At 49.5% G+C, this 25,455-nt stretch overlaps 1 protein-coding gene across 1 annotated transcript in view; it reads left to right on the forward strand.

Moving 5' to 3' along the window:
* CSMD2 (CUB and Sushi multiple domains 2) overlaps positions 1-25,455 on the forward strand; it is a 313,956-nt gene that overhangs the window by 218,173 nt on the left and 70,328 nt on the right. The window contains exons 29-35 of the mRNA XM_038758637.1: positions 3,032-3,158; positions 8,693-8,895; positions 11,590-11,781; positions 13,555-13,693; positions 14,282-14,469; positions 22,432-22,626; positions 24,096-24,212. Of these exons, the coding sequence (XP_038614565.1) occupies positions 3,032-3,158; positions 8,693-8,895; positions 11,590-11,781; positions 13,555-13,693; positions 14,282-14,469; positions 22,432-22,626; positions 24,096-24,212 (1,161 nt within the window). The remainder of the gene's footprint in view (positions 1-3,031; positions 3,159-8,692; positions 8,896-11,589; positions 11,782-13,554; positions 13,694-14,281; positions 14,470-22,431; positions 22,627-24,095; positions 24,213-25,455) is intronic.

Below are 25,455 nucleotides of genomic sequence, written 5' to 3' on the forward strand. Positions count from 1 at the left end.
GGCTAGAACCCGTCTCCTGGTCCCCAGTCCTGAGAGCACTTTCCAGTAGGCACTCTCCAGAAGGGTTTGTATGCAGAGCAGATGAAGCAGACTGGGGCCCCCCAGCTCTGGGTCTTCCTCCCCCCTCCCCACTGGCAGGGAAGCTCATGTTCAGGGGCCAGCATTGGGGGAAGCAACGATGGCTGCCCAGGCAGTTTGGGTCAGTACCAGCCCCACCCCCACCACCCCCACCCTCCCCAATGAGCCGGGGACAGAGTCAGGGTAGTGGTCCCGAGCTCCTGGGCAGAATCGGGGTGAGCGGCCAATCATGTGGCCCACTGGCCCCCGTCATTCCACCACAGCTAATTGCGTTATTTTGATCTCGGTTTACAGCATGTTAATGGGTGTTTTATGAAAACATATTGAAAGGGCAACACATTAATTCTTTGTAAGTCCATTTAGCAGGTGCACAAAGAAAGCACCTTATTTCTTCCTATGAATCATTTATGAAGTCTTCTGTGTAAAAGAGTGACTCTCCCCTGCTTAATGAATTCGAGAGGACTCAGTTCTCACTGACGAGGGACAGGATGAGCTGGAGAGGAATGAAGATTGTGATCTGGGGTGCGGTGGGAGAAGAGAGTAGAGATCTAAGAGGGAGAGAGCTGATTGAGGACCCTAAAGCTCAGTGGTCAGGAGTTTCTTCTGCCCAAGTGATTTTGGAAGGGGAAAGGGAAGGAATAGGAGTCACAGGTAGAGACGATTGATTTGGAAAGAAGACTGGAGATTTCTTCGTGAGAGATGATGTAGAAGGAGTGAGTGGAGGTTGGGGTGGGTGGGAGGTGAGGGAAGACCAGGGAGCTCACACCTGACCAGCTGTGTGACTTTGGGCAAGTTACTTAGCTTCTCTGTGCCTCAGTTACCTCATCTGTAAAATAGGGATTAAGACTGTGAGCCCCACTTGGGACAACCTGATTACCTTGTATCTACCCCAGCACTTAGAACGGTGCTTGGCACATAGTAAGTGCTTAAAAGATACCATAATTATTATTATCATTACCTGATGGTCTCCATTTGGACAGCAAATATGTTGGCAAGCCCATCAGGGGCAAGAGGAGGGACATGGGGGTATTGGGGGATTCAAGGGAGAGTTTAAGGTCTGGAAGAGTTTAGGGTCTGCGGCAGGAGTGCTGGAGCAGAGGAAGTAATCTGAGGAGATGGCCAGAGCTGAAGGTTGGTGGTGTGAGGCTGATGGAGGGATGGTGAAGCGAGGGAAGGTAGAGTTGAGTGTGTGGGTTTGTGCAGGAAGAGGGGGAGATTAGGAAGGTGATCCTTGGGGAGCAGAGGGGAAGCATAAAGGGTCTAGTGATTAGTGCTCTCCAGTGGCAGACAGCACAGGGGTGGCATGGTTGAGAAGACAGGTCAGCTTAGAGCCCCTGTCCCACATGGGGCTTGGAATCTAAAAGGTAAGGAGAGCAGGCCCAGACTAAGCCCCCCTTTTCCTCATCTCCCCCTTCCCTTCACGTCATCCTGACTCCCTCTCTTTGCTCTACTCTCCCTCCCCGCCACAGCATTTGGGTGTATATGCACATATCTATAGTTCTATTTATATTAATGCCTGTTTACTTGTTTTGACTTGTATATATGTCTATAATTCTATTTATTTATATTGATGCCTGTTTACTTGTTTTGATGTCTGTCTCCCTGCTTCTAGACTGTAAGCCCGGTGTGGGCAGGGATTGTCTCTATTGCTGAACTGTACTTTCCAAGTGCTTAGTACAGTGCTCTGCACGCAGTAAGCACACAATAAATATGACTGAATGAATGAATAGTGAATAGAATAATAATAATAATAATAATGGCATTTGCTAAGCGCTTGCTATGTGCAAAGCACTGTTCTAAGTGCTGGGAGGATACAAGGTCATCAGGTTGTCCCACATGGGGCTCACAGTCTTAATCCCCATTTTACAGATGAGGTAACTGAGGCCCAGAGAAGTTAAGTGACTTGCCCAAAGTCACACAGCTGACAAGTGGCGGAGTCGGGATTAGAACCCATGATCTCTGACTCCCAAGCCCATGTTCTTTCCACAGGGCAACGCTGCTTCTCAAGTCAGGGGACCTGGGTTCTAATCCTGGCTTTGCCATTTGCCCACTGTTTGACCTTGGGTAAGTCACTTAACTTCTCTGGACCTCAGTTTCCTGAACTGTAAAATGGAGATTCATTACCTGTTCTCCATCCTACTTCTGTGAGTCCCATGTTGGGCAGGGACTGTGTCCAATCTGATTCGTTTGTATCAAACCCACTGCTTGCCGCAGTGCTTGGCACACGGTAAATCCTTAACAAACATCATACTGGAGTAGGTACAAGGTAGATCAGTCCTGACCCCTGTTCCACACAAGGCTCAGAGATGATGATTAGTGTATGCTAAGTACTTAACTAAGCACAGAATGATGATTATTATTTAAGTACTGCACTAAACATTGGGATAGATACAAGATAAGCAGTTTGGACAGTACCCGTTCCACTTGGGGCTCAGTCTAAGTAGGACAGAGGCCAGGTATTTTACTTCCCATTTTACAGTTGAGGTAACCGAGGCACAGAAGTGAAGTGGCTTGCCCAAGTTCCCACAGTGAGAAGGTGGAGGAACCAGGATTAGAGCCCAGGTCCACTAACAGGTCCATGCTCTTTTTGATAGGCCACACTATTTCTCATGGAAGCTGGGGAAAGAAGCAAAGAAAAAAAGGTGGCTTCTTCCCATTTCACAGATGGGGAGGTCAAGGACCAGAGCAGTCAAGTGACTTTCCCCAGGTCCCCTAACAGGCCAGGGGCAGAGCTAGAACTGAAACGCAGGTCTCTGGGCTGGTCGTTTCCACTAGGGCGTATTGCCTGGTGGAACCACTTACAAAGCCTCTTCCTCCCAAATCTCCTCAGTAGCCAATGCAGCCCTCCACACCACCGTGGCCACTCGCTGGGGACAGGCAACTGGCTGTTTGGCCTTTGAGTCGGGGACCACCGCCTCCGGCCCCACCTACCCCTTTTATGTCTTCCTTCCAGCCGAGTGCGGGGGCACTGTGAGAGGCGAGTCACTGGGGAAGATCTTGTCACCCGGTTACCCGAGCCCCTATGACCACAACCTCAACTGCGTCTGGACCATCGAGGCCGAGGCTGGTTGTACAATCAGGTGAGTGAAGGTGTGGCGTCTCCATCACTAACTCCCCTCGCTTGGGCATCTGTTCTCCAGCTCACCTCTACCCTGTGCCCACCACGTCCCTCCCCCTGAGAACCCAGCCCCGGGCTCTTTATAGGGTGTGGAGAAGATGTAGAGGGACCAATGCGCGCGTGCGCGCACACACACACACACACACACACACACACACACACACCCACCCACCCACCCTCCACACACCCACCCCCCTCCTCTGTAGTGAAACATTGAACTTGTGCAGCTTCCTGAAAGAAGTGGAGATGCACTCTGTAAGGAAGTCTGGACTGGTTGCAGCAGCTTCCTTCCTGCTCCCTTCTCCTTCCTTTCTCACACGAGGTGCAAAAGGAAAAGACTATCTCCATGATCATTTTCCGAGCGCCTCTGATGCATCTCCCTCACCCTCCCTCCAGCCGCCCGCCACCCCCCCACGCCACACACACTCCTCATTAGCGTTCCTACATTTCAATTAACATTTACACGGTCTCCTTTGTTCAGAACGCTCATTTGCTTCACCCCTTGCTCATTAGATGAAGATCTCTGTCCCTGGCCTTGGTGTATGAATGATAGGAAATGCAGATCTAAAATCCCGTTCATCCTGGTTGCCGTTCTGCGGCGGTGGAAGGCAGGGCAGCCTTTGCAGGAAAGAAGGCGAGGTTAGGAACAGAAGAGAGATGGGGTCTGATCACTCTTTGCTGGCCAACAGACTTCAGGGGTTAGTATTAATAATAATAAAGCAACACCAATAATAATAATAGTCCTTTTTAAGCACTTATTATTACCAAGCACTGTACTAAATTCTGGGGTAAATACGAAATAATCAAGTTGGATATGGTTTCTGTCTTGCATGAACTGGGTGTAAGGAGGAGAGATATCAGGTATTGAATCGTCATTTCACAGATTAAGAAACTGAGGTTCAGAGAAGCAAAGTGACTTGCTCAAGCAGGCAAGTGGCAGAATTGGGATTAGAACCCAGGTCCCCTGACTCCAAGGCCATGGTGGTTCTTGAGACTGCCAATGGAGGGAGCCCATCTGCCCGCCTCCAGTACTCAATTGCCAAGGGAAGGGTCTATTCACCAGCCCTGCCCCGAGCCTCCACTCTCTGCCACCAGAACCAAGGACTATCGAGGCTCAGAAGAGAGGGGAACAGAGAAGGGCTGGGAGACTTGAAAGAGTTAATGGAGAGGCTCCTGGAGGTGATGAGATAAGATCTGTCAGGTTCCCTATAGTGTGGAAGCCCCAAGAGGCCAGGAACTCCTATCTCCTGCTGCTCTCCCCAACACGCTCAGTACAGTGCTCTGCACCCAGAAACTGCTCAGTAAGTGCCACCGATGGGTTGATCAACTTGGATCATCTTATAAAAATCTCCTGCTCTGTTCCTTTAAGCCCCTTTGAAGCTTCCACCCAAGGCGGACCGAAGGTTGGGGTGGAGAGAGAGGAAAATTTCCAGTTCCTTATTCTTATGGTAATCCATCAGAAAAGAATCCTTTTCACGCCTGATACTGTTGTATAAAACCCTCATTTGAACTTCCATTAAAATTAATCACTCATGCTTTTGAATGGAACTGGAGCAGCTCTAGGCAGAAAGGGGAGAATGAAGAAGATGAAGTGGCCCATCATGACATGGATGGTTAAAAGGGTCACCTCCCAGCCCCCACAGAAAGTTCTAATCAACTTTCAGTCCAAAGTTGATTTGTTTCTTTCTCTATAATTCATGACGAGAAGCAGCATGGCCTAGGGGAAAGAGCAAGGGTCTGGGACTTAGAAGACCTGGGTTCTAATCCCAGCTCTGCCAATTACATGCTGTGTGACCATGGGAAAGTCACTTCACTTCTCTGTACCGCAGTTCTCCTGTACTCCCACCTTCTTGAACTGTATCCAATCTAATCAACTTGTATCTACCTCAGCACTTAAACAGTGTTTGATACACAGTAAGAGCTTAACAAATATTGTTTAAAAATTAAAAAAAGACAATGAGGTCTTCCAAATGTCCTACACTGTGGAAGGGCCTGGTCGACCCCAATCCCAGCGGTGTCCCAGAGCTACTGGCTTGGAAGTGGCACCCAAGAAAGATGAGCGGGCGGGTAGGGAGGAAGGCACCTTTTATTGCTTAGGACCTGTCTTCAGCCAGGGCGGGCATCGATCGAGATGGCTCACACTAGTCTAATGAACGACACAGCATTGACAGGCTCATTTTTCAAAGTCTCATTGAGAAATATGAGATGGGAACGTCTAGAAGCCAGAGAGCAAAATTCACTACTTAGTTTGGATCTTCAGTGGACAGTGGCGGGTGAGGCGTGACATAGAGGGTCTTAACCGGGACCTGGGGTATGGAGTTCCCAACTCCCTTCCTCCCTCCTTCCCTCCTTTCCTTTCTCTCTCTCCTCCCCCTCCCTCCCCGCCTCTTTCTCCCCTCCCTTCCCTTCCTCCCTTTCTCCTCCTCCCTCACTCCCCGCTCTCCTCCTTTTCTCTCCTTTCCCAGGCTCTGAACTAAGTGCTGGGGTAGATACAAGCTAAGGTTGGACACAGTCCAGGTCCCACATGGGGCTCACAGCCTTAATCCCCATTTTTCAGATGAGGAAACTGAGGCACAGAGAATTGAAATGACTTCCCCAAGGTCACCCAGCAGACAAGAGGCAAAGCTGGGATTAGAACCCTGGCACTATGGGGGTACCTGTGTACCGTGACCTTCCCCATCCAGCTGCACAGGCTCATTTCCCACCTCTGGTTTGTAAACCCAAACGAGAAATATGAGGGCATTTCTTTCACTGATGTGGTTTGAATCAAGGCAAAGGCCCAAGAGAATAGAGGAGTCCACATCCCTCCATTGCATTCCCCGATGCTTTTTAGCATCTTGCTTTCATTTGTCCTCGTGATGCTTTAATTACGGTTGTTTGTTATTATGATGGTGTTTTAATTGTCTGTTTGGGGCCCGGAGCGGCTCAGCAGGGGATATTTTATAAAGAAAGTATTATTTTCCTTTCGACATTGTTTCGCATTTCATCTAAGCTCCCTTAAGTTAAACTCTCGTTTGGATGATGGATTGAGGCCTCTGGAAAGGGGAACACTGGGGAGGGTGTTCTATCTGTGACTTTTGGCTGCCCCCCAGGAGTGGGAGACAGCAGCTGTTTATTCAAGTACCCATTTAATAACAATTGTGTAGCTGTTCAGCGCATACTATGTGCCAACAATGTTCTAAAAGGTGGGATAGATAATTAGCTTAGACACAGTTTCTGTCCCACATGGGGTTCATGGTATAAGTAATGGGGAGAACACATATTTAATCCCCATTCTACAGATGAGGAAACGGAGACACGGAGAAATTATGGTCACACTGCTCACAAGTGATAGAGCTGCGATTAGAACCCAAGTTCCCTGACTCCCAGGACTATGTTCTCTCTATTCAGTCACTCTGCTTTTACCCGTAACACTGGCTGAAATGCACAGTATTGACAACAGTAGGTTGTTTTCTCATGGTATTTGTTAAATGTTTACTATGTGCCAGGCACTATTCTAAGCATTGGGGTAGTTATTAACTAATTGAGCTGGACCCAGTCCATGTCCCACATGGGACTCTCAGCTTTAATCCCCATTTTACAGATGAGGTAACCGAGGCTCAGAGAAGTGAAGTGACTTGCCCATGGTCATAGAACAGGCAAATGGTGGAGCCGGGCATAGAATCTAGATCTTTCTGACTCCCAGGCCAGTGCTCTATCCACTAGGCCACACTGCTTCATGCTGCTGTTTTATTTTTCTTCTCTGACCACAATACAGAATAAGTTTAGCTAAAGCTCTTTGGGCCTGGAATATCCACCCAGCCGTGAGCTCTCCAAGAAGGAAAGAGAGTTAGATCTGTTTAAGATACTGAAGGGTTTTTGCTTTGAACGTCTTCCTCTGCAGAACCAATTTGCACAAAATACAGATTGGCCCCTACCAATTATACGGTCAGCATTATCCCAGTTTTGGCAAAGGTTCCAGGGGTTTGAAGTGAGTGTGCTTTAATCACAGAGTGTGTGTTGTATAAATTATCCATTGGGGGTAGAGATTCTTGGATTCCCAAAGAGTTACAGTTTATGAAACCCTCACTAAAGGTACAATGCACTAAGATGAGGCCCAACCCTCTTTTAAGTATATTTTCAAGATAGAATACATTTTGAGGCAAAAATTTGGGTTATATAGGAGGATTTTCTTTTCTTTTTGTGTGTTTAGAGCACACAGTGAACAGATTCCTTTCTAAGTGGAAGGATAAGGTCAGTGACTGACCTCTGACACCGCATCTGAGAGCTTTATCTGTCTGTTAGAGTGGAAGTTCTTTGTGGACAGGGAACAATGTCTTGTGCTTCTGTCTTATTTTCCCAAGCTCATAGCACAGTACACTGAACTAAGCCTCCCCCTCTAGATTGTAAACTCATTGCAGACAGAGATTGCACATAGTTTTCAGCACTTGGGAAAAAATTACAGAAGTGACTGATTCATTCATTCAATCGTATTTATTGAGTGTTTACTGTGTGCCTCACTGTGTACAACCCAGTGCTACAGATTAGGGTTCTCCCCCGGGGAGTAGGAAGAGGGATGTCTCAGATACAGCGGGAAGCTGTCCTGTAACCCCAGCACATTCGGCCTCTGCCTGTTCTTGTTCAAGTTCCGCTAGCTGGTTTTTCCCCCAGATCCACCCCCTCCCAGTCTGTCCTACCCAGTCCATCAAGGGTGGCCTCCATTACCCCTTCTCTGGCCAATTTGATTGCAATCGAAACAACCATCCGAAATATGATTCCCAGAATATTTCATGAACAAGAGATTAGCTTGGGGCCAGAGTCGGGTGCTCGAGGGTCGGGATGGAAAACGCAAGATTGATACCGTCATGCACCAAATGTTCATGGGGAACCTGGTGCTAAATCATTTGTAGATGACCTGCTTCTGGGTCAGGGTTTCGTACATAGCAGAGCAGCTCCCTCGCTGCGATCTATTGAAAGTCAGCCCTCGACACAAGCTTTTGTCGCTCATCCTCCCACATGTCCTCCCTTTCACCCGGGGTTGGGAGGGGAGGGTCTCGCTCCTCTCCTCCAGGAAGAGAGTGCTCCAATGAGGGAGGGCCGTGGGGGTGGGGAGGAGATCCAAACCTCATCCTCCCCTCTCTCCCTTCTTCCCTCCCTCCCTCTGCACACAGTAAGCCCTCAATAAATATGATTGACTGATAGTGTCCCCTTAGGGGTGGGGACACCAATTTCCCCGCCAAGGATAGGGAGATTTGCTGAGAAGGGACTTGAATAATGGGATCAAGAGCTGGTACTATCTGTAAAATGGGCATGATGCCCCTTCTCCCTCTCTCTTAGAATGGAAGCCCCATGCGGGACAGGGACTGTGTCTACTCTGAATTGTATCTATCCCAGTGTTTAGTACAGAGCTCAGCACCTTGTAATCCTCTAATAGAGTCCATAGTCACTGTTATTGTTAGTAACCATTTCCCTGGCAAGCATTTTGCCATGGTCATGGTCTCCCGCGTCCCTTCCCAGGCTCCATTTCCTGGTCTTCGACACGGAGGAAGTCCACGATGTGTTGAGGATCTGGGACGGCCCGGTGGAAAGCGGAATCGTGTTACGAGAGATGAGCGGCTCTGTGCTGCCAGGAGACGTTCACAGCACTTACAACTCGGTCATCCTGCAGTTCAGCACGGACTTCTTCACCAGCAAGCAGGGCTTCGCCATCCAGTTCTCAGGTCTGCCCTCCCCCAACCCCCACCCCCAGCTGATTCCCCTCACCTTCTCCCCTCTCCCGACTTGGTCCCCACTCCTGGCCCACACTCATACAGGCAAATGGAATGAGATCCACCTCTGAGGTCTTCAGGGGCAGCTAAACCCACCCCTTCCATCATGGTCCTTTTGCCTGACTTCATCACCCTGTTTCCTTCCCTGCAGGGTCATTAAAACCCTGGGGTCCTGGGTCTGGTTTTGGAGTTGTCCAATGGGAAAGCATTTAGGGAGAAGTTAGAGCTGTGTCCATCCAAAAAAAAAAAAAACCCCAACATCTTCCACTCTCCCACTTGAGGGTTTGGAAGTAGAGCTGCTTTTTTATGGTATTTGTTAAACACTTACCATGTACCAGGCACTGTACTAAGCACTGAGATAGATACAAGCTAATCAGGTTAGATACAGTCTCTGTCCCTCATAAGGCTCACAGTATTAATCCTCATTTTACAAATGAGGGAACTGAGGCACAGAGAAGTGAGGAGAATTGCTCAAACAGTTCTTCAAAAATGCATGTTGGGGGATGCTATAATCATGATAATTGTGGTATTAGTGATGCATTACTGTGTGCCAAGCACTGGGGTAGATTCAGGATAATCAGGTCGGACACAGTCCCTGTCCCACAAGGGGCTCACAGCCTAAGGAGTCAGGGGGAGAACAGGGAATTTCCCAGTGAATCAATCATTGGTATTTACTGAGTACTTTCCATGTGCAGGATACTGAACTAACCCTTGGGAAAATGCAACAGGGTTGGTAGATGTGCTTCCTGCCTCCAAGGAGCTTACAGTCTAAATGAGAGACGAGCATTTTATAGATGTGGAAACTGAGTCACTTACCCGAAGTCCCGCAGCAGGCAGGTAGCAGAACCGAGATTAGAAACCAGGTCTCCTGATTCCCAGGCCTAGGCTCTTCCCACCAGGCCATGCTGCTCCCTCCAACAAAGCCTGTCCATTGGCATAGAACTTCGGGTAATGGTAGCGGAGAAAGCTGTTGGCCATGTATGTGAGGCTTGTATCCAGTCTTCCTTCATGCAGGGTTCATCCATCATGAAACCCCCTCATTCTAGGAGAACTGGATTGGGTTGGGTTTGCTGGGTACAAAAGACTGTGCTAAACACTTGGAAAAGCACAGGAAAGTCAATGCAAGTGCCCTGCCCACAAGGAGTGTACCATCCTGTGGGGGAGACAGGCCAACCGTAGGTGAATTGTAGGAAGACTGTATCCAGGGAAGTCTTTCTCCAGAGAAGGCTTCTATTGGTATGGGCTCCATGCCTTCCAGCCTGGAGCCAGGGAGAGGGACCCAAAGGACGTTTCCAGCCCCAGGATTCACCTGGGGAATGTTGACTGCTAGCCAACGCGAGCCAGCCTCCGGCTCCTCAGATGTAGCACAGTCTGAGGAAAGGTCAGGTTGCCCGCTCCCACCATCAGAAAGCTAAATCCCAGCACTGCTAAGTATCCCCGAGGCCCCCTGCCTGCCCGGAGATTCCTCAGAGCATGTTTGACTGGGGATTGACTGCAAATGCCGGGCAGGATCAGCAGCAGCCTAGCTTTGTTAAGTAAACAGGAGGAGCGGGATTGTCCGTGACGCCCGTGCTCTGCAAAGCACTACCAGATCAGCTGGCCTCTGGAGATCCTCCACCTCCCTGGGGAAGACCCACTTTGGAGTGGGGGCAGTGGCATGTTGGGCTTGGGGGCGGGCGGGGGGGAAAGCGGGTGGAGACGGGCAAAAGGAGGAGAGAGAGCAGAGCAGGTCCTCTCACCGTAAGGAGAGGTCTGGGCCGAGGATTCAGAAAGGCTTCAAGACTCCCTGGCAAGTCCTCCAGCCAGCTGATGGGGCTCTAGAATTGCCAAGGCTTTAAACAGTGCTCACACTGCCTGGGACGGTGCCCTGACCACACCTGGTATTCTACTCCAGTTTTTAATAATAATGATAATAATAATAATGGTATTTGTTAAGTGCTTACTATGGGCCAAGCACTGTTCTAAGCGCTGGAGGAGATACAAGGTTATCAGGTTGTTCCAGGTGGGGCTCACAATCTTAATCCCCATTTTACAGAGAAGGTAACTGTGACACAGAGAACTTAAGTGATTTGCCCAAAGCCATACAGCTGACAGGTGGCAGAGCCAGGATTAGGACCCATGATCTCTGACTCCCAAACTCGTGCTCTTTCCACTAAGCCATGCTGCTTCTCACATACCCCAAAGCAGTTTCTCTTTGGTTTCCTCATTTTGTCCTGATGACCAGCCCGGGGCAGTGGGCAGAAGCACACATTCTGCTCCCCGTTTTATTGATAAGGAAAAATTGAAGCCCAGAGAGGTGAAGTGACTCCTCCAAAGTCACACAGTGGGCCAGTGGAAGAACTGGGACCAGAAAACCTGGGTCGCCTGACTCCCAGCCCTGTGCCCTTTCCCCTGGGCCATGTTATCTAGAGGCTGGGGGATAGACAGAGCAGGCCTTTCCAGGTTTAGACTGTAAGCTCATTGTGGGAAGGGAATATTTATATTTATTGTTATATGGTACTCTCCCAAGCCCTTAGTACAGTGCTGTGCACAAAGTAAGAGCTCAATAAATATGACCGAATGAATGAATGAAAGCTCCTTCCTGAAATCCAGATGGAGCTGGGAGAGCGGGGCTCCTGAAGCTGATGTTCTTCCCTCTGTCCCCAGTGTCCACAGCGACTTCCTGCAATGACCCCGGGATCCCCCAGAATGGAAGCCGGAGTGGGGACAGCCGGCAGGCGGGAGACTCCATCGTATTCCAGTGTGACCCGGGCTACGCGCTTCAGGGAGAAGCCACCGTCCACTGTGTGAAAATCGAAAACAGGTTCTTCTGGCAGCCTGACCCCCCCACGTGCATAGGTAAGAACAGGCTTCCTTCCTCCCCTGTTTTCTCTCTTCAGATAAGCCACAGACAGAATCAACCCTGGGAAGACCTAACCTTAGCGGTGGCTGACACTCAGCCCTCTCTGGAAACTTGAGGGGAGGTCATAAAACATGGAAAATGGTGGCAGGCCCTTGGGGGAGACCCCAAATTCTCATGTTGGAGAACTGCTCCACCCTCTTCTGGGTCACTCCTGGCTGCTGCTGAGGGGCTGATGGGCTCGTCACCCCTTCCCCCATCTTAGGTGGAGCTGCAGGTAGCGCAGACATGGAACAGACCGAGTGGGAGAGTCCTCTCTCTGGATCATGGGCCTTCCGGATCATGGACTCCCTGGATCAGCATGGCCTATTGTAAAGATTCTGACACACAGCAGCATCGTGCTAAGCACATCCGAGCAATAAATATGAAATGGGGCATCCTGTCAAATGTCAGCTTGGCTCGGGCCAGTCATCCCGTAGCCTTCACCCCTGTCTGCATAGCTTTCCCACATGTCAGATTTCCACTCTCTTTGTCCAGGCTGGGACATTCCAAGCTGGAACTTCCAGTTCCCTTGGGAAAACAACCCCAAAGTCAAAAAAATCCATCAATAGATGGTGTTCATTGAATGTATAGTGTGTGTGGAGCACTGTACTAAACACTTGGGAGAATGCAGTACAGAGTTGGTAGACACAATCCTTAACCCCAAGGAGCTTACAGTTTACCATACTAAACGCCATGGCCTGCCCTCTTCCCTGCTCAGATTCGCTGATTCTGGTGGTCTGCTGAGTGTTTTGTCTCTTTTTTTTATGGTATTGTTAATCACCTACTGTGTGCCAGGCACTGTACTACGCATTGGGGTAAATAAAAGCTAAACAGGTTGGGCACAGTCCATGTCCCACAAGGGGATCCCAATTTTAATCCACATTTTGCAGATAAAGTAACTGAGTTCCAGAGCAGTGAAGTGACGTGCCCAACATCACAGACAAGTGGCAGAGCCAGGATTAGACCCCAGGTCTTCTTGACTCCCAGGCCTGGGCCCTATCCACTAGGCCACACTGCTTCTCTGACACTGCAGGAGTCCAGACAGAGTCCTACCTCTCGAGTATCTCTTTTCTGTGGAGGGCATGGGCCAGGTCTCCTCCTCCCTGGGAAGTTCCTTACTGAGACGTAGGCCAGGAACTGCCTGCCACAAGGGATCTGTTCCTGCCACGGAGTCATAATAATTGTGGGCTTTGTCAAGGACTTACTTTGGGCCAAGCACTGTGCCAAACTCTGGGGTAGATGCAAAGTGGGACACAGTCCCTGGTCTCCATGGGGCTCACAGTCTGAGGGAGAGGGAGTGGGCATTTTATCCCCATTTTACCAATGAGGATACTGCGGTCCAGAGAGGTTTATCTATCATTAGTATTTATTGAGTGCTTACCGTGTGCAGAGCACTGTACTAAGCACTTGGGAGAGTACACAATAACAATGACATATTTCCTGCCCACAGAGAGCTTACAGTCTAGAGGTTGTGACTTAGACTATAAGCTCATTGTGGGAAGGGAACGTGTCTACCAACTCATATTGTACTCTCCTTGGTGCTCAATACAGTGCTCTGTGCACAGTAAGTGCTCAATGAATATGGTTGATTGACTTATGCATGCTCACTCAGACAAGGGGCGGAGCCTGGATTGGAACCCAGAATTCCTGACTCCCAGGCTCTTTCCCCCCCCGACTTGGGGGTTCCCTTTGAGATCTGGACTGACGCTTTACCCCCATTTTCTCCCCAGCTCCCTGTGGTGGAGACCTGGCAGGTCCCTCTGGGGTCATTCTGTCACCCCACTATCCCGAGCCCTACCCGCCGGGCAAGGAGTGTGATTGGAGAGTGACTGTGTCCCCGGACTATGTCATCGCCCTGGTGTTCAACACGTATGTACCCTCCTCGTGGCAGGTCGGGGTCTGGCAGCTGGCCTCTCCCTGCCCTCTTCTGGCTCCAAGGTCCAAAGGATGAGCATTGAGGGTGGACCTCGAGAAGCTACCCAAGACCAATGGGGGTCTTCAATTCATGGTCTACAGCACCCAGAGATGAAGATTTGGTTACCTCCCAGTTCCAGGGTTTAGCTAGAAGTTCTTCCTTATATCTAACTGATTGCTGTCTTGCTCCATTTGTTCTGTCACTGGGTATAAAGGGAACAATACAGTTCGGTGTCCTCATTATATAAATCCTTCCAAATCTCACAGTAAAGGGATCGGGGCACCCCCTTCTCCAGACTGCATACCCCCGAGTCTTTTATCTATCCCGGGCCTGGGGGTTGTTTGGTTCTCGTTCAGATGAGGAAGAGGAGGTCTTCCCTGGCCTCACCTGAGAGGATGGGATGAAAATTTATAAAGCCCCAGGAATGTCTTCTGTGGGGAAGGAAGCCAGGCACTGGGAGGGGCAGACTGTTGGGGAAGAGCAACTTCCCCGCTGCCCCCACCGGCCTTGTCTCCATCCCCAATGCAGGGCTCTCTTTTCAGCTTCAGCCTGGAGCCGGGCTATGACTTTCTGCACATCTATGATGGTCTGGACTCCCTCAGCCCCCTCATCGGCAGCTTCTATGGCGCCCAACTGCCCGACCGCATCGAGAGTAGCAGCAACAGCCTCTTCTTGGCCTTCCGCAGTGATGCGTCTGTGAGCAATGCCGGCTTCGTCATCGAATACACAGGTCCCTGCCAGTCCTGGGATGGGGGGAGGAGAGATGTAGAGGAGCCTGGAGAGACCCAAGTCAGCCAGTCAACTGTATTTATTGAGCACTTACTGGGTGCAGAGCACTGTCCTAAGAACTTGAGAGAGTACAATGTAACAGGCACATTCCCTGCCCACAACGAGCTTGCAGTCTGGAGGGGCCTGCCTGGGCAGGGACCCGACCTGACTTGTAGCTCATCCGTGTCCCTCCTGGCCACAACACCGAGCCACACAAATAGGTCTATCGATATTGTCAATTGACACTAATGATTGAGCACCTTCTATGTGCAGAGCACTGCACTAAGCACTTGGGAGAGTTTGTTAGAGTTAGAAGACCCTAGTCCCCATCTTCAGGGATCTTACAGTTGAGGACACAGATGCTAAAATAAATTAAGATTTGGGTCAATCAGTCAGAGAAGCAGTGGTATCTTTTCAGTTCTTCCTGTGTGCACAGCACTGGGATAAAGCATTTGGGAGAGTAAAATAGAGCAAGTAGATTCAAAGGAACCCCATCTGTCTGGCCTGACTGGAAAATTGGGTCCCAAGGGCTTTTGTGGGGGTCCTGAATTATATAGCTAACTTGCACAGACAACCACAGGCTGGGCCACCAATTCCTCCTCAGTGGCTGTGATTTGGTGTCCTGGAATAATAATAAAAATAATAATGATAATGAAAATAGTATTAAGTCAAGCCCAGGACTAAGCACTGGGCTAGATTCAAATTAATCAGGCTGGTTAGAGTCCCTATACCCCCCTCCCCCCCCAGGGGCTCCCAGTGTAAGGAGGAGGAAGAATGGGTATTGAATCCCCATTTCCCAAATGAGGAAACTGAGGCCCAGAAAAGTGAAGTGACTTCCCCATGGTCCCACAGCAGGGAAGTGGAAGAGGAGGAATTAGAAGCCAGGTCCTTTAACTCACAGGCCCAGACTCTTTCCTCTCCCTGGCCCTGGTGGATGGGGAAGTTTGGGCATGTGGGCAAAAGGCTGTGTAAGTTTCATCCCTCTGGCCTGGGTGGGGTCGAGGTCAATGGGGGGTTGCTGTGGTCAGTCAATTGGTGAGATTCCTCCAGAGCCTACTGAGTGCAGAGCACTGCCTGGCCAGGTCTGCTATAACACCAGAGTCATCTGCTTGAAGGATCTCAGTCAGGATAGGGGGAAATCACATATGTGGTAACCACTGACTCACTGGGAACTAAGGGATTGGGTGGGCATGGTTCGAAGATACCAGGGTGGCCGAAAATTCCTAAATAATCACTCTGTCCATCATGAACAAAGTGCTTTACACCCCTGACCCACGTTGTCATTTTACCATTTTATTTACTATAAAGTTGCCTAGAGTCTCTGCATGCCTGGCCCAGTCAGGCCAAGGTGAAGGGTCCGGGAAGGGGAAAGGGTGGCAACTACTCACACAGACTTACTCCAAACATGTAAGCACCTCTGTTCCTTCCTTTACCGAATCTCCTCACATCAGCTGGGGCTTCCTGTTCCACCAGAACAGACTGATGCTGTGGGAAGAACGGTACCTAATCATCCCATCATCATCATCAATCGTATTTATTGAGCGCTTACTGTGTGCAGAGCACTGTACTAAGCGCTTGGGAAGTACAAATTGGCAACATATAGAGACAGTCCCTACCCAACAGTGGGTTCACAGTCTAAAAGGGGAGACAGAGAACAAAACCAAACATACAAAATAAAATAAATAGAATAGATATGTACAAGTAAAATAAATAAATAAATAGAATAATAAATATGTACAAACATATATACATATATACAGGTGCTGTGGGGAAGGGAAGTAGGTAAGATGGGGGGATGGAGAGGGGGACGAGGGGGAGAGGAAGGAAGGGGCTCAGTCTGGGAAGGCCTCCTGGAGGAGGTGAGCTCTCAGTAGGGCCTTGAAAGGAGGAAGAGAGCTAGCTTGGCGGATGGGCAGAGGGAGGGCATTCCAGGCCCGGGGGATGATGTGGGCCGGGGGTCGATAGCGGGACAGGCGAGAACGAGGTACGGTGAGGAGATTAGCGGCAGAGGAGCAGAGGGTGCGGGCTGGGCTGTAGAAGGAGAGAAGGGAGGTGAGGTAGGAGGGGGCGAGGTGATGGAGAGCCTTGAAGCCCAGGGTGAGGAGTTTCTGCCTGAGTTATGCCCAAATCGAATAAGGGAATCCCATGTTAGAGGCCTTTTTTTGTATGGCGTTTAAGTGCTTACTAAGTGCCAGGTACTGTACTAATACCCGGGGTAGATACAGGCTGATCAGGTTTGATGCAGTCCATGACCTATAGTGGGCTCACAGTCTCAATCCTCATTTTTTCAGATGAGCTAACTGAGGCCCAGAGAAGTGAAGTGACCTGCCTAAGGTCACACACCAGACAAGTAGCAGAACTGGGACTAGAACCCAGGTCCTTCTGACTCCAGGCCTTTGCTCTATCTACTAGGCCATGCTGCTTTCCTGTTGTTCCCTAGGCCCATGAAAACAAAATCAGACACAGTTTCTGGCCTTTGGCTAATTCAGGTGAGTGTAGCTTAATATCCAGTGATTAAGAGGGTATCCAAAATCAATCAATCAGTCATATTTACTGAGTGCTTACAGGGTACAGAGCACTGTACTAAGCTCATAGGAGAGTGCAGTATAACAAAATCAGTAGACACGTGTCCTGCCCACATCAAGCGTACAGTCTAGAGAGGGAGACAGACATTAATATAAATGATTCAATGACAGGTTATGATTCAATGACAGGTTTGTACATATGTGTTGCAGGACTGAGGAAAGGGTGTATAAAGAGTGCAAATCTAAATGCAAGGGTGACACTTAAGGGAGTGGGAGAAAAGGAAATGAGGGCTTAGTTGGCTCGGGGAGGGGATCACATAACTAGTTAGCATGCCAGAGTGATGTTCATTATCAGAATCAGAATTAATGAGGTAAATCACTCCACCAACTAAAAATGGCCATGCACCACCACCCACAGAATCAAGAAAGAGCTATCGCTCTGTCAGTCTGGTTGGGAGGAGAAATGATATTAGATGGAGGACTCTGCCTGGCAGATGGCCTGGGATCTGGATCGACAGTGCAGATTTTGCCAACGAGGCTAGGCAAATCTCAGCTCCCCATGACTTTGTGTTTCAGTCCAGTGTGAACTTTGCGTTAGGCGAGAACAGCTTTGCTCTGAGTTCCCACTGGACCCCTGAGGGGGCTGTCCATCCAGGGTCTCCCAGGAAGAAGGAGACGGTCTTCAAAGGTCAAGGTTTCATTGAGTCCGGCATTGATGAAAAAAGAGGCCCACAAGCAGGAAGTCAGGAAACCCAATTTTTAGACACAGCTTGGTCCTTGACTCTCCGGGTGACCTTCAGCAAGTCAAACCTCTCTGGACCTCGGTCTCCTCACCCATAAAATGGGGGGATGAAATCCCCATCTTTCCTCCATCTTAGATTGTGAGCCGGTGTGGAACAGAAATTGTGTCTGATGGGATGATCTTGTAACTACCCCAATGCTTAGCATAGGACTCGGTATGTAGTAAGTGCTTAACTACCCCATTATTTATTATTTATTACTAGGGAGGAAAGTGGAGCAGTAAAGGGAAGTGATAGGGATGTGAGGCAGCTTGGCCTATCCATTAGGCTGGAGACCAGGACGGCAGCCATCTTATTGTGCTGCTGTCAGGGCCAGAGGCAGATCCAGGAATGATCGTGGACATGGCCTTCCATTCTCATGGTTCTGGTCCTTGAGATAGGGGTTTTATTCATGGGGATTGGAGAATAGAGGGTGAAAAAGCAGAGACACTCCTCTTTTTCCGGATCCTGGCACCAATAGGGCCGAGGGATCTATGGGCACATAGTGGCCTGCCCACTCCTGGACATTCACCAGTCAGTTGGCAGGCGGAGAATCTCCTGCTTCTGAAGGATGGAGGGGGCAGAGGTTGTTGACTCTTTCTCTTCCATGATGCCAAAGGAGGGAGGCAGCCTCTCTAGAAGCCATGGATGGGAGAGATGTCCCCATTATCATTATTATGGTTACTGTGAAATGCCTACTTGGTGCCAAGCACTATGCAAAGCACTGGGGTGGATGCAACCTAGTCAGTCTCAGTCTGTCTCACCTTGGCCTCACAGTTTGAGTGAGGGAGAACAGGTATCCCCACTTTACCAAGGAGGAAACTGAGGCTCAAAGAGGATAGGAAATGGCCCAAAGTCATGCAGCAAACCAGTGGCAGAGCTGAAATTAGAACCCACTCTTCTGAATCCCAGTGGTATGTTAGGTGCTTACTATGTGCTGAGCACTGTGCTAAGCTCCGGGGAAGGTACAGTATAATTAGATTGGACAGAGTTCCCATCCCATAAATGGCTCACAGTCTAAAGTAGGGGGTTGGGGGTAGGTGGGGTGGGAGAGCAGATATCTTATCCCCATCTTTACAGATGAGGAAACCGAGGCCCAGATAAGCTGTGACATGCCCAAGGTCCCACAGCAAGGAAATGGCAGAGCCAGACTTAGAACTAGATCCTCTGACGTCCAGGCAGGAGGCCAGATCATCCAGTTCTGGGCTTTTTCTCTCTCTCATTTTGGAAAGTGCAACGTTTACCTGACCAGCCAGTCTTTCTGGCCAAGAGCCCCCAGCTGGCCCCGCTCCACACCACCGGGTCCCTGTGCGGTTGGCCATCTTTCGCGCCTGCACTGATCCGTGGCACCGCCAAACCCAGGCCTCCAGGCAGGGATCTCCTGAAGGGAAGGAGCAGCTGGAGCAGATGAAACATTGGCCCCGCTGATCATTTTCCTGGGAAACCTTCCCGGAGAAGATTAAACACGAAAAAGAATTAGGAGTCAGAGTCAGGAACTACATGGGTTTAGGAAGAGGAGACAAGTGGAAGTAGCCAGAGGGAGGGATAAGTATGGTTTGGTATTTCAGCGCTGACTATGTACCAGGCACTGTTTTAGGCCCTGGGGTAGATACCAGCTTATCAGGTTGAACATAATCCCCGTTTCACATGGGATTCACAGCCTAGGTTGGCAAGAGTAAGATTTCATCCCCAATTTACAGTTGAAGGGACTGTGTTGTAGAGATGTGAAGTGACTTGCCCAAGGTCACACAGCAGACAAGTGACAGAACACGATTAGAACTCAGGGCCTCTGACTCCATCCCAGTCCATTCTCTTTCCACTAGGCTACACTGCTTCTCAATGAGCTGGGAGGGCAAATCTGCTGAATTGGGCTGTGCAAAACCTCTCAACAACCGGTGGTCATCAGAATAATTGCCTCCCATGTTTCATCCACATCACTTGGTCTGTAAAGTGAAGGGTTTTCTCTCTCAGGTCAGAGTTATGGTTTTAGCCAAAGCCCAGGAGGCTCGGAAATCATCTCATTCAATCAGTGAGTTTTATGGGTCTTTTTGCACATCATCTGGCTTGGCATGGCCTAGTGGAAAAAGCATGGACCTGTAAATCAGAAGACCTGGGTTCTAATCCCAGCTCCACTACATCCCTGCTGCATGACCTTGGGCAAGTCACTTAGCTTCTCTGGGCCTCAATTTCTTCATCTGCAAATGGGGATTCAATACCTGTTCTCCTTTCTACTTTGACTCTGAGCCCCTCCTGGGTCTAGATTACCTTGTATCTATCCCAGCGCTTAGTACAGTGCTTGGCATTATTAGTGTCATTATCACCTCCGTGAGGCAGGGTACTTGAGCTGTAATCCCAGCTCTGCCATTGATCTGCTGGTCCTTGTGACCTTGGCCAAGCCGTTTATCCTCCCAGGGCCTCAGCTGTAAAACGGAGATCGGAGCCCTGCTTTCTCCTCCCTCTTAGATTGTAGTCCCCTGTGGTTCAGGGTCTGGATCTGATCCAAAGAGTTACTCTAGTGCTAGGCAAATGATAAGCATTTATCCTACTAAAAAACTGTGGGAAATTGTGTTGCCTAGTGGAAAGAGTATGACTTGGGAGTCGGAGAACCTGGATTCTAATCCTGACTCCACCGCTAACCTGCTATTTAACCTTGAGCAAGTCACTTCATGTCTCTGGTCCTGTTTCCTCATCTGTAAAATGGGGGTTTAATACCTGTTCTCCCTCCTACTTGGACTCTGAACCCCATGAGGGACAAGGGCTCTTTCTGAACTGCATATACTATATATACTCCAGTGCTTATAACGGTGCTTGATGAATAGTAAGTGTTAAACAAATACTACTGTTATTATTATTAATCCTCTGGGCTGCTGCAGAAAATTGATGGAGTGTCCAGAAAATGGTCTTGAGTCAGTCTCTTATTCATCTTCCCTCTCATCAACCATCTTGATTATGCAGTCACTGTGTGCTGAGCACTGTACTAGTCGCTTGGAAGAGTACAGTAGAAATTTAAGACACTGCCCCACCTTCAAGAAACTTACAGTGTAATGGGATAATGGCCCCTTCAGAAAGAAAATAAGTAATCTCGCCTAACCCTTCCACATTTCTTTTTGTTTCTTTTGTTTTTTATTGTATTTGTTAAGTTCTTACTATGTGCCAGGCACTGCTCTAAACACCAGGGTAGATACAAGTTTGGGCACAGCCCATGTACCACATGGGATTCACATGTGTGAGCAGATGCCATGGCAGCCAGGGCCATAAGCAATTTCAAGCCCATTCTGTTGCTCTTAACAGGAGACACCATAATGATAAAAATGGTAATAATTATAATTGTGGAATTTGTTAGGCACCTACCATGTGCCAAGCACTGTACTAAAGATAATAAGGTTGGACACAGTCCCTGTCCTCCATGGGGATCCCAGCCTAGTAAGAGGGAGAACAGGTAATGAGTCCCCATTTTATAGATGAGGAAACTGAGGCCTGGAGAAGTGATCTGCCCAAAGTCACACAACAGATGTGTGGCAGAGACAGGATGAGAACCCAGGTCCTTTGACTCCCAGGCCTGGCTTCTTTCGGCTAGGCCACACTGCTTTTCTTTGGTAAGCAGAGAGTACGCCCTGCCCAGTACCTTGCCACAACTGGGTGGCAGAAACCTAGACTAGGGGAGACAGAAGCAGACAGAGCAGGATTAGAAAGAGTGGTCCTGCTGCTGTGGAATTGAGAGCGGAAGGCTGCTCTCCGGCCCCCATGGCATCGTGGGTCCTGTCAGAATAAACCCAAGGATAGAGGCAGGTGGAATATCAGGGAAGCTTCAGGGAACTTGGGAGAATGTGGCAGTTGGGGCAGGTGGTGGTACCGGGCAGTCCTGGGCAGGCCCAGCAGGGTTTCTGGAGGGAGGGGGCCAAGAGGAGGAAGCAGGGGGACTGGGGTCCTGGGGACTGGGGTCCTGGACACTTCACACTGCCACCAGCCCAGGGCCCCACCCCTCCTGTCGGCCATCAGCCGGTTGGCTAGAACAGGAGCCCCCGGAGGGGTCAAAGCAAGAGCCGGGCCCTTAGAAGCAGCCTCCATCAAAAACTTCTGACAGCTGCCAGCGGCAGGAGGAGGGGAGAAGTGAAGGCTGATGGACAGGTACAAGATGAAAGGAGATGAGTTGGTGCAGAATACTGAGGGGCGGGAGTGGCCTGGGAAACCTAGAGGAGCCACATGGCCTAGTGAAAAGACTTGAGTTCTACTCCCAGCTCCACAGCTTGTCTGCTATGAGAACTTGAACAAGTCACTTCACTTCTCTGTGCATCCAGTAAGCGCTCAATAAATACAGTTGACTGACTGACTAGTAGTGGTGGTAGTAGTAGTAGAAGAGGGAGTAGAAGTAGTAGTCTTCATATAGTATTTATGAATACCCACTGGATGCAGCACCCTATACTAAGTGCTTGAAAAGGTTGAACAGAAGCCCGTAACACATTTCTCGCCCACAAGGAACTTCTAACAGGGGAGGCAAACAAAAGCCCCACCCCTGGCCCGTGAATCCCCCCACCATTGCAGCCAAGAATGTGCTTCTCTGGAAGCCATGTTTTAGAGGGAAGTAACCTTTTTGTGTGTGTGTGTGTGTTCAACTTGCAGAAAACCCTAGGGAGTCTTGTTTTGACCTGGGGATGATTAAAAATGGCACACGGACGGGAACCGACTTGAAGCTGGGGTCTACCATCACCTACTATTGCAACAGCGGCTACAAGATTGAGGGCTCATCCACACTGACCTGCATCATGGGCGGAGACGGGAAGCCTGTGTGGAACAAGCCTCGGCCGACATGTACAGGTGTGGATGCCCAGAGACCCCAGCAGCCCCTGTCAGAGTGGGACTACCCTAAATCCCAAGGCAGGATTGGAGAATGGGATGGGTGAGGGCGTGGAGCCGATTCCCGAGGAGGAGAGACAGCTGACAGGAGACCTACAAATAGCTGTGGTATTTGTTTAGGATTTGCTAAGTGCCAAGCCCTGTACTAAATGCTGAGGTAGCTACAAAATCATCAGGTCAGAAACAGACTCTGTCCCACATGGGGCTCACAATCTAAGGGGGAAGGAGAACTGGGATTGAGTCCCCATTTTGCAGGTGAAGAAACTGAGGCCCTGAGAAGTTAAGTGACTTACCCAAGGCAACACAACAAGCAAGCAATCCCAACAGGAGTTGGGATTGGAACCCAGGTCTTGTTGGCGGGTCTGTGTTCTTTCCACTAAGCCACACTGTGTAATGACAGTCATTGCGTTCATGAAGAAGGTGGGCTGTTTGGTTTCTCTTCCTCGGGATTGTAGTAGAAGGGATTTAAGTTAGGCACCTGGAAGAACAAAAACATTTGACAAAATGATAATAATAATAATTGTGGTATTTGTTAAGCACTTGTTAAGTGCCAGGCACTGTACTAAGTACTGGGGTGGACACAAGCAAATTGGGTTGGACACAGTTTCTATCCCACATGGACTTCACAGTCTTATCCCCATTTTCCAAATGAGGTAACAGAGGCCCAGAGCAGTGAAGTGACATGCCCAAGGTCACACAGCAGATAAGTGGCAGAGCCTGGATTAGACCCCATGACTTTCTGACTCCCAGGCCCATGCTCTATCCCCTACGCTAGGATGCTTTGATAATAATAAATAAGTGTAATATTTGTTAAGCACTTACTAAGCACTAGGTTAGATTCAAGCAAATTGGGTTGGACACTGTCCCTGTCCCAGAGGGGGCTTACGGTCTTTATCCTCATTTTACAGATGAGGGAACTGAGGCCCAGGAAGTGAAGTGACTCGACTAAGAGAGTGAGGATCCAACTGCATAGGCAACACAGGGGGAAGGAAGAACAGAGTGAGGAGATGAGAGGTTAGCCAGGGTAGGCTTCCTGGAAGAGATGTGCTTTTAGCAGAACTTAGCAGGGAGAGTGGTCATCTGTCAGATAGAGAAGCAGCATGGCTCAGTGGAAAGAGCACAGGCTATAGAGTTAGAGGTCATGGGTTCGAATCCCGGCTCCGCCACATGTCTGCTGTGTGACCTTTGCCAAGTCACTTAACTTCTCAGAGCCTCAGTTACCTCATCTGTAAAATGGGGATGATGACTGTGAGCCCTGCGTGGGACAACCTGATCACCTTGTATCCCCCAGCGCTTAGAACAGTGCTTTGCACATAGTAAGCACTTAACAAATGCCATTATTATCATTATTATTATTATTATTGTTAAGGGATGGTGGGAGCTAGAGATCGGCGTGCCCTCCTCAGCCTCCTGTCTGATTTCTTCTCCAGCTCCCTGCGGGGGACAATACACCGGCTCCGACGGGGTGGTCCTGTCCCCGAGCTATCCGCGGAACTACACCAGCGGACAGGTCTGCCTGTACTTTGTGGCCGTGCCGAAGGACTACGGTAGGTCCCTCTGTCTTCCCTCACCACCTAATTAGCATATGAGGCACTATCCCCTCCGCCACAGTTGCTAGTCATTGGCTGGCCTCCTGTCTCCCCTTGCAATCAGTCAATCCATCTGTTGCTGGTATTCACTGAACTTCTGCTGTATGCAGAGCACTGTACTGAGTGCTCAGGGGAATGCAGTAGAATAAGTAGACCCAATCCCTACCCTCAAGGAAAACTTACAGTCCAGCTGGGGAGACAGAAGAAAAAATTAAGGATATGTGCATAAATACTCATGGGTGGAGAGCACCCAAGTTCCTAGGGGGTGAATACCCTCCCAGACCAGATAACTGTCACCGAGATGCCTTCCCTTATACCAGAAGGCCCTTTCTGCGCCTTCTAGGAAATTCCTCCGAGCTGGGCCCAGGGGTTAGATGCATGGAAAATTAAAATGCGTGAAAGTAGTGTGTTAATGAGCAAGGCTCCAGTGGCCTAGGGTGAGGAGTGCTGGGCCTGGTGTTTGCATTTTGTCCTCAGAGAAGCCCAATCACAGTCAAAAATTAGGGAGGAATGCCTGGCCAAACGGAAGGGAATTAGCCAGCTAATTAGGTGGTTGGTTCCAAGTTTGCTTCCCAGCAAACACACAACCGCAGGAGGAAGGGAAGCAGCACTTCCATCGTGGCATCAGTCTCACTCAAGGATCAGCATGCAGGCCCTCAGCTAACTGAGCAGAAACAGTTCCCAAGATGTCAGTGAGGGTTTTACCCCAGCAGAGCTACTTAAACAAACAGTTCCCCTGTTCGGGAAGGGCCTGTTTCTGGGTAATTTAACATGGCCAGTCATCCAGTTTTCAGTTGGCCCGTGTCCGAAATAGGATGGATAAGGCACCAGATGCCTTTCTGGCCATCATTTTTACTTTCAGTGCCCAGCTTCCCCCCCACCACAGCTCTTGTCACCAAGTTCCATGGTCGGAGATGGCACTGATGGTTGTAGGGATCTGGAAAGAAAATACAATGACTGAAGGAAGTGCCACCACAGAGAATATCACCATCTGAGTTCAGACCTCCCAGGGTCCCTTTAAAGACTAAGCTCCAGGGCTGCCATGAAGAGTAACAGAATCTATTGTGGCAAATACCAGAATCTATGGTAGAGAATACTGGGACCAACCAAGGAAAGTACCAAAATGTGCCACAGAGAATACCAGGATCTTCAGTGGGGAAAACTTGAATCTACCACAGAGAATACTGGAATGAATACTGGA

This window comes from Tachyglossus aculeatus, chromosome 16 (genome assembly GCF_015852505.1).
Source record: "Tachyglossus aculeatus isolate mTacAcu1 chromosome 16, mTacAcu1.pri, whole genome shotgun sequence".
NCBI lineage: Eukaryota > Metazoa > Chordata > Mammalia > Monotremata > Tachyglossidae > Tachyglossus > Tachyglossus aculeatus.